The following is a 14,776-nucleotide window of genomic DNA, read 5'->3' on the forward strand; positions in this document are numbered from 1 at the left end:
TCTACTTTAAAAGTATCTAGGTGGCACAATGGTAAAGAATGTCTGCCAATGCAGGAGGTGCAAGAGACGTGGGTTTGATCCCTGGGTTGGGAAGATCCCCTAAGTAGGAAATGGCAACCCACTCCGGTATTCTTGTCTGGAAAATTCCTTGCAGAGAGGAGCCTGGCAGGCTACAGTCCATGGGGTTGCAGAGTCAGACACAACTGAGCACACAGCACACAACATGTTCAGGCAACTCAGTTCTAAAATTATAATCCAGAGTTGTGAAGTCCAGTCTGGAAGCCACTAGTCACATGTGGCTATTCGGCAGCTGAATGTGGCTAGTTCAAAGTATAAAACATACTCAGGATAGTGATGACTTAGTGCCAAGGGAGAAGGAGAGAGAAAAGGAAATATTTCATTAGTGAATGAAATTTTATATTGGTTACATGTTGAAATGATATTATTTTGGATATAATGAGTTAAATAAAATACATTATTAATTTCCCTTGCTTGTATGAGTTGTGACTTCTGGTCATATCACCTAATCTTGATGAACTGGTCAAGACCTCTGCTGTAGGGGTCTCCTAGATTATCTTCAATCTGCTCCCTCCCCTCACTCCTTACTTCCTCTGCAGTTACACATGAATGGAACACTGCTGTCTCTACATATGGTTCAAAGGAAGAATGAAGTTATATAAGCTAACACAACTTACCTGAAAATCCCAATAACCAAGGAATGCCCAAACTTTGCTACACATTAGAATCAACCTGGGAGCTGCAAAATCCAGTGCCTAGGTGACATACAACAGCAACTACAACAAGAATGTCCGGGGTGGGAACCATGCATCAGAATTGTTAACGCCCCCCCGCCCCGTGGTTCTAACACGCATCAAAGTTTGGGAACCAATGCACTAATCATTCAGGCAGGTGGGAAGCTTTAGGGAGTGAGAATTAAAATGAAAGACTCAGAAAGCTGGAAGAAGATTAAAACCCAACCTCTGCATACTAAATCAACCCAAAACAAGAAAGGTATCAAATTATCTATATTCTTTTTTTGGCCGTGTCTGTTTGGAGTCTCAGATGAAAGTACCTTTTCCAGAGTAGCTGATTCCAAAATTTTATTAACCCACCAGGGCAGAATAATCCCCCAAAGTAACTATAGCAATTTATATTCCTATCAGTTCTCAAAATTATACTAACAAGACATTTGGTGGCTTTAAAATTATGCCCTCCTAGAGAGTTTTTTTTTTTTTTAACTTAACAATTATTTAGGACTAATTAATGCTTGGTACTAAGAGCACTACAAACACTAATTCATTTAAGTTTCACACTACCAGTAAGAGATACTATTATTATCCCATTTCATACAGGAGAAAACCAAAGCAAAGACAGGGTAAATAAACTTGCTCAAATGGTGGAGCAAAAATGCAAACTCAGACAGTCTGGCTCTGAAGTCCATGCTCTTAAATATAAGGTAATGCTGCCTCTCATTATTATTTAAAAACTAATATCTTAATCACAGATTGACTGATTAGCCAAAATTAATTTACAAGGATGATGAGTCATATGGCTAACTAAAAAATCATACATATAGTAGAAGTACTAAACCATGAACTATTACAAATTATGTATTAAAAAATGCATTCAAAATTCACAATTATTTATCAGGTCCCTACCATGTGGCAGGCAACGTTCCAGACACTGAGGATACATCGCTGTTATGGAGTAAATGTCTATGCACCACCCCCCAATTCAGACAATGAAGCCCTAACCCTAGTGAGGCTGTATTTGGAGTAAGGGAAGTAAATTAAGGTTAAATACGGTCTTAAGGATGGGGCCCCAATCCAGTAAGTGTCCTCCTAAGAAAAGACATGAGAGTTCTCATTCATGCTCACTTTGAGTGTGTACACACCAAGGGAAGGCCCTGTGAGGACATCGTCAGAGGGTGGCTGCCTACAAACCAGGAAGAGTCCTTACCAGAAACCATATCCATAGCAATCTTTATCTTGGACTTCTAGCTTTCAAAACTGTGGGAAAATACATTTCTGGTGTTGAAGTCACCCAGTCTGTGGTGTTTTTGTTATGGCAGTGCAAGCATTCTAATACAAGTAGTAAGTAAGACAAAGTCTTCAAGGAGATTATAGTCAGGTGTAGACAGACAATAAACAAGATACCACGTAAATCTGGCTAATGATGCAAGGCCAAGAAGAAAAAGAAACTAATGGGAGGGTAAGATCATTTTAGATAGAGTGGTCAGTAAGGTCTCTCCAAAAAGAGTTCACGTGGGTGGAAATTTGAAAAAAAGTAAGGGAGTAAACCCCAAAGTCTGGAAGAAATGCCTTCGAGGCAGAGGGGAAAGCAAATACAAATCCCTGAAGCAGAAAATGCTTGGCCTGAGAAAAAGAAAACAGGCCAATGTTGTCAGAACGGTGTAATCAAGCAAGATGAGGTGAGGGAGTAGTGATGGCTCAAATGCCATTAAGTTATGATAAGTCATTTAGATTCCATTCCAGGGAAATGGGAAACCATTAAGGGGATTTGAACAGGCAAGTAACACAGCCTGATTTACACTTAAATTGTTTAAAAATACACAGAGTTCACATAGGGTACATAAATAATTTGAGGGATATATCTGTACATAAAAAGCCTGAACAGTGAAATTCTTTCTGGGAAAAATTAAAAAGCCAAACTCCATTTACTTGATCCATATTATCCATTCTAAACTGAAATGCAGGTCCATTAAGCTGGGCTAAAACAAACAGGTAGCAAGTACTGACTTAATTGTACAAATTTCTAGAGTAAAGTTTTCCTAATTTGAATTGTAACTCATTCAAAAGACAGAGCATCAAAAATGTTGTTCTTGGGTAGCTAAATGGTGAGCTACTCAAAGAGGCTAGGCTGCTCTGTTTTACAAAGAGCAGCTATTTAAAGTACTGAATGGGCTTCCCTGGTGGCTCAGACTGTAAAGAATCTGCCGGCAATGAAGAAGACCCAGGTTTGTTTGATCCCTGGGTCAGCAAGATACCCTGGAGAAGGGAATGGCAACCTACTCCAGTATTCTTGTCTGGAGAATTCCATGATTTGCAGAGATGATCCAAAGTAGTCTAAAGACTATCAGTTCTTCCTCAGTCTTCTAGAGAAGACAGTCCCTAAAATACCTATCTACTCACACTGAGCTTAATGTTTTTTTACTGGTTATCTGTATATAAGCTTTTGGGTTAATTGTAGGTGCCCCAACCCACTCATGTAATTTCACAGTATGAAAACAAAAAATAAAAACCTTACCCGCCTTATCCTTCCAACCCTATTTTCCCTTTAGAATATATTCTGATCCACAAAAATAGATGGAAAATTTAGAAACATATATAGAAAATCAGGCATAGTCATCAAAAATACCTAGAAAATGAACACAAGTCCTTAAGTTCTGACACTTTAAAAGCCTCAAAAGAAAACGATACTTCCCCTCACCCCTACACTTACAAGCTTAACAGACATACTATCTAAGCAGAAACGCATTTTTCTATACTATTGTGTCATTAACAATGCTAGGAAAATAGTGTTCGTTATTAGGCAAACAAGTATATACAACTGAATACGTAAAATAGGCCAAATAATTAAAAACTTAAACATTTCCAAACCTGGTTGCTGAATTGGCTCCCCACCTGCTTCTAGCCACTGGCTAGAAATACAGAGGTACAGTCAATGGTAAAAAAAAAAAAAAAAAAAATTTTCTAAATGCTTATTTTCAAATACTAAAATTTTTATTTCTCAAAATATCATGCAATCAAGTACATTTTTAGGTTGAATACACCAAAATTTTTCAGAAAGGCAGGCAATATCCATGAAATTCTTAACCAATCACAATAATCAAAAATATTTATTCTATGAATAAGGAATAGCAGTTTATTAATGTAATTCAGTACTAGAAAAAAATGTGTAAAAAACAATTTTATCTCCATTATACTCTTCATTATGGATGAACAAAAAAACCCTGCTAAAATTCAATTCTTTTTTCCCTAAGAAAAACTTTTTTGTGAAAGATTTTGCAAAATATGTCTGTGTTTCAAGCAGTGATAACATGGAAAGCATAAGTCATTCAAATGTGCTCCCTTCCTTCCCAGCCACCATCACAAATGACTTCATCAAAAACAGGCACAGGCTGGCAAGCAACATCCAAACACAATAGTTTTTCAACAGTAACAGGAACCCCAAAATAGAACTTAAATTTACTGTAGAAAGGTACTATATTTCAGAACTGAGTATTTTGGTTACTAGAGAAAAATGCCATTACATTTAAATCCCATTAAATGAAAAGAATCAAAAATAAAATTTACTTACTTTAGCGATCTGCAGCAACACAATGCAGTGTTTAATTGATTCTACCATGCTCTACAAAAACAAAATACTGATTTTAGGATCTTGCCCCCAATAAAATGGCCAAATAATGTTAAAGCTTAAAATATAAAAATCAGTTCAAATACACAGGATTTAAGTCTTCTCTACATAAGAAATACCCTCTCTGATTTCCAGTGGGTTCTAATATATGTGTGTGTGTCTGACTCTTTGCCACCCCCTGGACTGTAGCCTCTAGCCATGGGATTCTCTAGGGAAGAATAGTGGAGTGGGTTGCCGTTTCCTTCTCCAGGGGATCTTCTGGACTCAGAGATTGAACACAGGTCTCCTGCATTGCAGGCAGATTCTTCACTGTCTGAGAAACCAGGGAATATGCTGATAGTGTCAAATGAAATTATTATTAGCAATTCTATGAATCGTTTGGGAATGCCAAAAAATTGTTAATTTACACTGAATAACATCTAAGTATGGGACCGGTGGCGTAACGGATAATGCGTCTGACTATGGATCAGAGGAGTCTGAATAACATCTAAAGGGTTTTTTAACACTTCAAACAAGGGTATATGAATCTAATTAACTTCCAAATTCTTAGATAAACAGCAGGCTATCTCAATGTAAATTCTCAAAATGTCTATTCAAGACTTTCATGGAATTACAGAGAACAAAGGATCCTATCAAAATACTGGTGAACCTACAATACTACTATATCTGTATCTAAAATGCTTTCATCAAAAATAGAAATTTTATTAGCAGTCCAGTACGTAACATCAGGAGGCCAGTATACCAGAAAACTCGAATATACATTGTACATAGATAACACCTTTTATCCAAGGATCTCAAAAAGACAAGACCAGAAACATAAAATGGCATATGAAGTCAATTCAATTAAAGGGATTATTCTATTCATTTAAATTCCTTTAGAAAATAACTGAATTCTTAAACTCTTGTAAAAATTCATAAAAATTAAAATCTCAATTGCTCTTATTAATAGTAGCAGCTTAAAACAGAAACATTTTAAAGCACTTTCTAATGCAAAGCCAGAGTTAATCAAACACATAACTTACATTTGTTGTCTCTTTGAGGGTTTCAATTTTCTGTAAAAAATAAGTTTAAATAAACTGTCAGAAACACAAGGAGATATCATTGCTGTTTTTTACTGGTTAGACATTTAAAAAATTTTACTGAAAATGTACTCATTACTCTAAGTGAGTTCAGGCAGGTTGCAGAGTGGTTTTAGCTGGACTTCTTAATTTAAATCAAACATTCAAATAAAAAATTCAGATACTTTATGGATTACATCCTCAAACAAAATTCATGTGAATCAATTCAAGATTTGTAACAATAATACAAAACACCCTTACTCCTTACCTGAAAGCAAGTTTTGTCTTTTCTATAGGATATGCTATGTGATTTTAAAATGCTTAGTTTAGAATCACTTTAAACTTTGCAAAGCTGCTTAAAAATGACATGAAACTAAATTTCAAAACTAAGAAGGTGAGCTGAACATGACTCACTACTATCACCAAGTGTAAAAGAGCCAAATGCAAGGCTATGGCTAATAGAAATACAAAAAAATCAATGATGGTGCATCAGGAAATCTAGTCAAGGAAAAGGAAAACATTAATTGAAAAAAGAAAACAGTATTCAAACTACAAAGTGGTTGTCAGAAACCCAAAGGGAGAAACTATAATTAAAGCAAAATTCATTTTGTGTCCTCATCTGTGGCTTCTGGTTTATTTTGAAAATTTTACCAGTTGCCTTATTAATATCTGAAGTGACCACATATAAATGTAATAAATTTCTACCTTCAACATATGATCCCTCAACAGAAAGAACTTATTCCTAGGAAGGTGGTACTTACAAAAAGGGTATCATAATAAAAATTTTAGTTAGTCTTTTGTTCAATTATGAAACCATACCAGAAATGCACCAGAAAACTCCCCTTAAAATCTATATGGCACATAAGAGGTCAACAGTACTGTTAAAGTAGTCAAAATACTGAGGTCCTTCTATTACTTCTTCAAAAGGCTCCTGGTTTAAAATTTTTTTAAGTCAAAATCATGATTATGGAAGTTACCTTTCTCTGTTCATCATCTTTGCAGTTTTGAAGTTTATCATCAAAAAGCTACAGGATTAAAAAAAAAAGAAGACCATAATATCAAGCTACTTTACTACATTGTATATGTTTACTAAACAAAGAAAAACAAACATATTTCTTTTGGGGATGATTTATACATGGATTAAAAGTATAATGTTTCTTAAAATACAAGATAATATGTATTTTTCCAAGGCACTGTTATCAAGTCAAATTCTACTGAACTATCTTAAACAGTCAAGATCAATTACTGTGGTAGCATTACAAAGCAAAAGAAAATATATGACTTTAAGAACTTAAAATGTCAGTTCGGAACCTGTTTTTTTCTGCCTTGTCTTTCAAGTTTATCAACATTCCTTTTTCTTTCCAGAACCTTTGCTTGTAATTAATTTTAAAGTGGGAATTGAAAGAGATAATTTTAGTAATGATAAAAAAGAAAGAAACTCTTCCAAACCCCTAACTCACCCAAATAAAAAAAGGCCTTAGAAACTAAACCATTTGAAATTTACCAGTTTCAGAGAACTTTTAAACAAAATATGAAACTAACCTTGTTTTATTTCCTTCTAATTATTAGGTTAGTTTTAAAAATTGCTGAAGGACTAGTAAGCGTTGTAAAGTTAACATTCAGTTCAGTTGCTCAGTCGTGTCTGACTGCGACCCCATGGACTGCAGCACACCAGGCTTCCCTGTCCATCATCAACTCCTGGAACTTGCTCAAACTCATGTCCATCGAGTCAGTAACATTAAGCAACTGTTTTTACTCAAAATCAAGCTCTGGAACATTTACTACTTTGTATCAATTCAATATATAATCAAATACCATACCTTCAACTGTTCTATCAAGATTTGTAGGTATGCATCAGCCTCTGTAAGTTTCTTATCAAAGTCCTGGACACTAGGAACAAATCCTGAATCCAAACCCTAGAGGGGAGAAAAAAAAATTGCAATAAATTCCAGCAATGTCTAATAGTACAAAAGATCATCCTTCATACATGATACTTCACTTTTCTAAATTAAAAATAGTCTTTTACATAAATAATAGGTCTATTTAAATTATCTAAATTCTCCAAGAATAGTTGGTACATCAATCTCCTTCATGAACTTCTAGCACTATTCCCTTCTCATCAATTACATGTGCTGCTGTTCAAAATAGGATTTATCCTGCTTTTTCAGAATAATTTTCTTCTCTCCCAAAAGCCCCATACTGGGCTCCAGAGCAACAATAATTAAGCTAAAGGAACATGCACAAAACAACCTAGATTACCCTCCTATTTCCCCCCTACTTTTTGTTCAATTGAATCCTCCAGTCCCCTAATCTCAACTTTATATTCTCACGTTTAGTTCTCCTGTTCCCTAAATTAACCCATTAGCTCAGATGTTTTCCTCCTCCTCATTTAAAAAAAGAAAGAAAACTCAAAATTCTCACCTCTTCTAAGAGGACTCTCCCTAAGTGAAAGTAACAACACTTCTGTCTTAAGTTCCCTACTCATTTTCCCCCTTGGCATGAACACTACACTCTTGACATAGTGTAAATGTTTATTTATTTAGAGGGCCCACTTATTTCTCAGTTTTACAATCCAGAATGTGCATGTCCTACTTTTTGTACACTAAAAATTTTAAGCTCCAAGAGTACAGGATTCCTATGCTTTAACTCAAAAGAAAGATTTGAGTTAATCATCTTTGACTGAAAAATACATAAATCTTGGCTGTAAAAGACAAAACAGTCCGAGATCAAAAAAGGCTATCATCTTGCCATATTTGCATGACTAGAAGTCATGCAGTTAAACAGAGAAATAAGGGTCAGGAACCAATAAAGTCAAAATAAACCCAACCCAACCACAAAACTCTGCATTAAAAGGCTAAGACACAATGCTCCAACATAACATACTTGACTTTCAGTTGTTTTTTGTTCCTCTCTCCCTTTTGCCAAAAAACTGCTTATCATTTCACGTTCTCCATTTTAGTCAGTTGAGGCCAGAGTTCACTTTATATTAAACCAACACCTCATTGTTGCCTAACACTGTCATTGGCAAAGCATTTTCTCTGCCATGATCTCAAACATCAGATTGACACAGTATAGCATTATGGAAACAACAATGGGTTGGCAAACCTGGTTTCTAATTACAGCTCAGCCACTAACAAGATAGTGTGTTTCTCTAAGCTATTTTCTTACCTGCCAAACAGAGGCTCCTCCTCCTACTATTACTAATGTGGCAGCTATGACTTCTACTAAAGACTATAATTACTATCAATAACTACTGTTACTACTGCTGTTCTTCCCAAACTAAAATTTAAATCCGTAAACAAAGCATTAAAAACCTAACTCTTATTAAGACCATGGGAAAACAACTAATCTTATAATTCATTTTCTTTTTCAAATTCAAAGGCAACAAAAACTGCCTACTTTTTTTTTACATACACACTAAGAAACTACTTGAAATGAGTATTGAAAATAAGAGATGTCATGTAAAAACGAAGTGTAAGAAAGAAAAATAATGAGCAATGTATGTAAAATCCAGATGTATTTATAAAATTGTAAACACCTTCATTTTTAAAGATAACCCCAAAGACACTGTTTTAGAAACACTTCCTTCCTATGTAGAATATGATAATAAAAGATGTGGGAAAGAAAGGATAAATCCATCACATTCCAGAGACACTACAGTATTGTACTAAGAAAGTAGGGCGTGATTCCTTTCAATGTAACTACACCACAGGAAAATAGGAAGGACTGCTTGGCTTACTTTTTGTTTCAAAAATGATATAATTATCAATAACTTAACTATAAAACCTCATTAAAATCAGTTAGATACATTATTCTTGCTAAATATTAAAAAGGTCAATGGCATACTCATAAATAAATAAAAAGGTGAAGGATCTAAATGACACAAAGTGATCTTCAAGAATTTTCCCTCTTCTTTTTTTTTTTTTGAATTTTCCCTCTTCTGAATCCATTTAGAACCACCACTATAAAAATCTAATTAACATATCCTTCTAGACAAATCGCTATTCGATTAAAACTCCCCCAATTAATAAATGGAAAAACTTAGATTTAAATTACTAAGATCTGAAAGCTACCTAAATTAAGTCTTAAAAACAACTGCTTGGTTTTACTATTAATATAATCATGCGAACCTCACTGTGGCTCTTTTCTCAGACCTCCTCTCCCTAGACAGTCTTCCACAACATTCCTTTACCCTTAAAACCCCCAACATCATAACATCCAAGTCAAAGATTTACTCAACAATCCACTTTTCTCTATTAACTGTATAATGGGAAGTTTGTAACAATAGTTATTAGCTTAAAATCCCAGAACTGGCCTAAACTCTCTTGCATAGTAAATTCATAAATCTTTGGTCTACTTTAAAACAAAATCTACATATATAGTTTCCCATCTGCAATTAATAAAATAACATGTACACATTGATTTAATAATGTGGACAAGCAATTGTTAGTAATTAACCTGTTTTCTTAAATCTTTTACGAATAATGTGCTAGAGGAAAATATATTTTAACTACATAGTGTGATTCAGGAAAGTGAAAGTGAAGTCGCTCAGTCGTGTCCGACTCTTTGCGACCCTGTGGACTGTAGCCTACCAGGCTCCTCTGTCCATGGGATTCTCCAGGCAAGAATACTGGAGTGGTTTGCCATTTCCTTCTCCAGGGGATCTTCCCGACCCAGGGATCAAACCCGGGTCTCCCACATTGCGGGCAGATGCTTTAACCTCTGAGCCACCAGGGAAGCCTCCACTGTGACTCAGGACATAGAATTAAAGCCCTGTAGTCCAACCTCCCACTCAACAGCAGTCACACTTATAATGTTCTCGAAAGTCATCTAGTCTTTGAGCATCTCAAGAGAAAAGGAACTTATTACCTTCTAACATAAATGATTTCATAAAATCCCTTTATTCCTCTTTACATTCAACATTTAAAATATAAGGTACTACACTTATCCACATCCTTTTTAACGGACTTGTGTTTTTAAAAAGGCCATAAAAACAGAATATAGTCCTTTACCATGTCGAGAGTGGTCTGTCTTCTTTTGAATAGAACTCAGAACAGGCAGACCCTTTAAAACACTATGACTTCATACTTCCTACAGTGACATCTTAGCTCTTGGGAACAAGCAGGTTGGGAGTCAAGCAGACTCTGTACTTGCCTTTTAATCTAACACTTGGCACATTTTATCATATCTAAATATTTACTTGATTGATTTCCCTGAAGGATTATAAACTCCACTAGGGCAGAAACTACCATTCATTCAGCACTGTACCACTCCACCCCCACACCAACTCCAGGCGAGCTCATTGCTGACAAACGTGAACCGCACTGACGGCAGCTTCTGGCAACTGCTGATGCCATGATACCCGTCTTCTCCACGCACGGCTTCCTAGACTTCCCCTGCCTGTGTGCTCGCTCTCCTTCTACTCCCTCGGTCCTTTCTTCATGCCTTTCTTTCCTTCTCTTTTTTCCTTCAATAGTAAGTGGTTGTACTGCATTTTTGGCAATCAGGACCAAAAGAGGTGGCTGCTCCATAATTTACCACATTGATGAGCCATAGTTCTAAAGATGATTTCTGTATGAATTCATTTAAAGTTTAAAATAAAACTATTATAGAGAAATAGAGACAAAATGGTTTGTAATATAAAATAAGCTAAACTAGAAAAAATTCAATAGAAATCATACCTAAATCTAACCATAAAATAATCTATGTAAAGAAAAAAAAAAAAACCACTTATGTGGCAAATGTGATTAAAAAAAAAAAAAAAGTCCCTAGTCTTCAAGAGTAACTTGTTAATTAAAGAAAGCTAAAGTACATGTATAAAGTTAACAGTAACACAATTCTCTATCAACCAAGACCTATGTATCCAGATTAAAAATATACACATAAAAAGGCAGACATCTGGCCCAATTTAAGGGGAATTCCAAAAATATTATCTAAAATGACAGAAGAATATTAAACTGCCTCAAAATTGTATGTAAGTGCCTCCCTACTATCCTTCTAATACTTATGTTGAATATTATCACTTTTCTCAGAGGTACTTCTAACACATCAGCAAAATTAAATGGAATTTCTATTAATAACTCTAATAGGGACATTAAACATTATACTTTATACATATACATAACTGAATACTTCACTGCCATTAGAAAGAAGAGTATTATAAAGGATGGCTTTAATACTTTCTGAAGTACACAGGAACTGTACTTCTTATGTAGCTGCTTTGGAGAGACACTTAGTAAAATAGTACAAGAGGCAATTTTTGAGGCAAAGAGTAAAAGCTTTTAAAGTAATTCCTGCTGACAGAGGAAGACTAATGAATAGTGGAGGTAAAGGTGGGGAAAGGTGGTTTAAGGTCTTCTTGACGTCAGAATCAGGAAATAAGAAAGTTATGAGTAATTTAAGGAACTGAGAAGAATAATGCAGAACAGGAAGGGCTATGACTGAATAACACTGTAAAAAGAAATTCACAAATGAGTAATTATTTTCATATCAAATCTTATTTCACAGCAAAAACTTAAAGGACTAAGTACCCTATACTCAGTGCTTTCTCTTATACAGGACAAAGTAGTATATGATATGTTGTGAAAGTGAAACACTGAAATTAGTCCATGTAAGTCTCATAAGAAAGTTCAGAGTAACAAGAAAACAAAATAAGTGACCAGTAGCAGAACTGCAAAAGGGAATAACAGCTTAAAATTTTAACAAAGGAAAAACACCAAAGAAAACAAGACACCTAATGAAAAACAAATGGCATAATCCATACAAAAGTAGGTGATTTTTAAACGAAAATTAGCATAACACAGTCCTTAAATAAAATAATAAAAACTTTGCAGAAATGTTGTTTTGATTAAATATGAGTATTTGGAAAGTTTATATTCACAGTTAGCAATTTGAGATGACATGCATCACAGATACGCTTTCAGCCAATGAAAGAAGTATAGGGCATACTTACAATTGAATCACTTACAATTATTTTTGAAAATTCAAGAACTGGAGAGATACCAGAAGACTGGAAAAAAGCAAGTGTGGTACTGATCTTCCAAAAAGGTAAGGAAAAGAGAGAATAGAAAGTTACTATGCTGTGCGTCTGACATGAGTCATTAATTAAAGGAATAATAAGAGAAAAATCTGTAACTGTACAGAGGAAAAGTATCAATAGGTACATGAGCAGCAAGTGGCAAGTTAAAAAATAAATTTAAAAATTATGCCAAAATTTGTAATGGCTTTTCTGTTCCTTAGAAATTTATTAGCAAATTAAGTTTTTTGAAAAATGACACCACTTTGTTTCCTTACCAAGTTACTTAAAAGTTGCTTTAATAATGAAAAAAGTATACTAAAGAAACCAGAAATATTAGTAAGACCAAGATTTTATGTGGGGTGTACTAATTGGTGACTTCCTTGGTTTATTAAAAATTTGGAAACATTTATAATCTGCCGTTTCTGTGGTTTACCCTCTTCAGCTAAAGGAAAAACAGAATTTAGAAGTATAGAGAAGTTCAGAGAGTATGAATTTTTAACCCTAAAAAATACTCATATATCAATTTGTTTGGAGTAAAGATTTCCAATTCAAAAATATCTATAAAATTGAGCCTGTTATTAAATTCTTTCCTCCAATGTAACTTCAGAACAGCATTTTCCACCTAAGTCAACGTTCTGATAGTCTAAGACTCCAAATTAGGTTCTCTTTTATCAACATGATAGTTATAGCTATTTTATCAAAAACTGCTTAGGTGCCCCAAGAATGCCCTAAACGGTAAAGCCTTTTTCCATAGTTTTAAAAGGACAGTACTAGCACCACAGATTCACCAGGGATGCACAATACAGTACAGTAAGTTTTTTCAAAGTACTAGATCCTCTGGCTAGATATTTTACTGTATGTCATTTCTTGTTTCATTATTATAACATAGTAAAATAGATAGATATTAACCCTATTTTATAAGTGCTTACCCAAATCATCCAGATGGGATTTTAAATTAAGATTTCAACCCAGTCCTTTGATTTCAAACCCACTACATTTTTCTATTAAATCACAATATTTGAAAAGAATTCATAGCATATTAGACTAAAACTTAATCTAAAAAATGTCTGAAGGAGCCTGGTGTACCCAAAATGAACACAAGCTTTAAAGTCAGACTGATCTAGTTTTAAATCCTGAATCTGTAATTCCCTAATTACCTACATGATCTGGCCAAGTTACTTTCTCTACCTCCATTTTCTTACCAGGGAAGAACACAAAAATAAACCTCTCAAGGTTGTTGGAGAGACGAAAGAATATACATAAAGTAACACAATAGTTGGTGTTCTATTTCTTCTTCATAATGTGGAAGTGAAAAAAACCAGGATTCAGCACTGTATCCCAGACCATAAACTAGGCCTAACATACAGAAAAGGTTCTCAATGAATATTTGATGGATTAAAAACTAAATAAATTAACAACTAGGTAATACACAAAACATATACAACTCTAATAGAGAAGTATAACCGAGAAAAGGATACAAGCATAACTTAAACTGTATTTAACATTCCTTGAAAAAAAGGAAAATAAATAGTAAGCTGATGAACTCTGAAGAAAACAGATAATAGTAATACAAAAAGGTATGAGAAATAGACAAAACTAGTGGAAAACAGATCAAAAACAAAATTCCATATGAGATGTTAAGAAAAGTATCAGGTATTATGCCTGAACCACAAAAGGTAAATTGTGCTCAATTATTACCTTGGTAACAAAGAGTCAAACAATATAAAGAATCACTCTTTTCCATAAAATAAAAAGATTTTGAAAATACATTAGTTCTTTGAAAAATAGAATCATTTTTAAATTTACAAAGAAAATAACTTCTCTTAAAAAAAAACAAACACACACAACAAGAAGTCTAAATTGCTTATATACTTGGGACAGAAAAGAGATGCTTTGTCAAATAGGAATCAGGTACATATACCTTTGTCAAAATTCCTTAGCTTTATCATAACTCTTAGCACAACTGCTTACTCTTCATGATCTCTCTTCATCTAATACCAACACTGTTATGTAACCTTTTGACTTACAGAACAAACTACTAATATTGATTCCATAAAGTGATTTGATTACTCAAACAACTGCACAAGAAAGGTTTGGGTTTGTAACATTTTCCTTTATTTAAATCACTGATACCTTGTCTTTCCAAATGACTCTCCCAATTTATTCAATAAAGTCATATGAAAACTCATTGCCAAAAGTAAATAGAACACACAAAAACCTGGAGTTTATAAACAGGGTGACCACTATCCCAGTTTGTCTGGGAGAGTCTCTTTTTATACTTGTTGTCTCAACAAAATTATTAGCAGCCTCCTTCATTCTCCAA

General features: G+C 34.3%; 1 protein-coding gene across 9 annotated transcripts in view; it reads right to left on the reverse strand.

Moving 5' to 3' along the window:
- The window catches only part of OSBPL9 (oxysterol binding protein like 9), a 161,322-nt gene that overhangs the window by 34,388 nt on the left and 112,158 nt on the right, over positions 1 to 14,776 (reverse strand). For 6 of the 9 annotated variants that reach the window (XM_043461342.1, XM_043461341.1, XM_043461348.1 and 3 more), the window contains 4 exons: positions 7,256 to 7,351; positions 6,413 to 6,460; positions 5,400 to 5,429; positions 4,321 to 4,371 (listed from right to left, as the gene is read on the reverse strand). In XM_043461342.1, the coding sequence (XP_043317277.1) occupies positions 4,321 to 4,371; positions 5,400 to 5,429; positions 6,413 to 6,460; positions 7,256 to 7,351 (225 nt within the window). Of the gene's footprint in view, positions 1 to 4,320; positions 4,372 to 5,399; positions 5,430 to 6,412; positions 6,461 to 7,255; positions 7,352 to 12,402; positions 12,472 to 14,776 lie in introns of all 9 variants that reach the window. The other 3 variants (XM_043461340.1, XM_043461339.1, XM_043461343.1) reach the window with 1 other exon arrangement.

This window comes from Cervus canadensis, chromosome 2 (genome assembly GCF_019320065.1).
Source record: "Cervus canadensis isolate Bull #8, Minnesota chromosome 2, ASM1932006v1, whole genome shotgun sequence".
Lineage (NCBI taxonomy): Eukaryota > Metazoa > Chordata > Mammalia > Artiodactyla > Cervidae > Cervus > Cervus canadensis.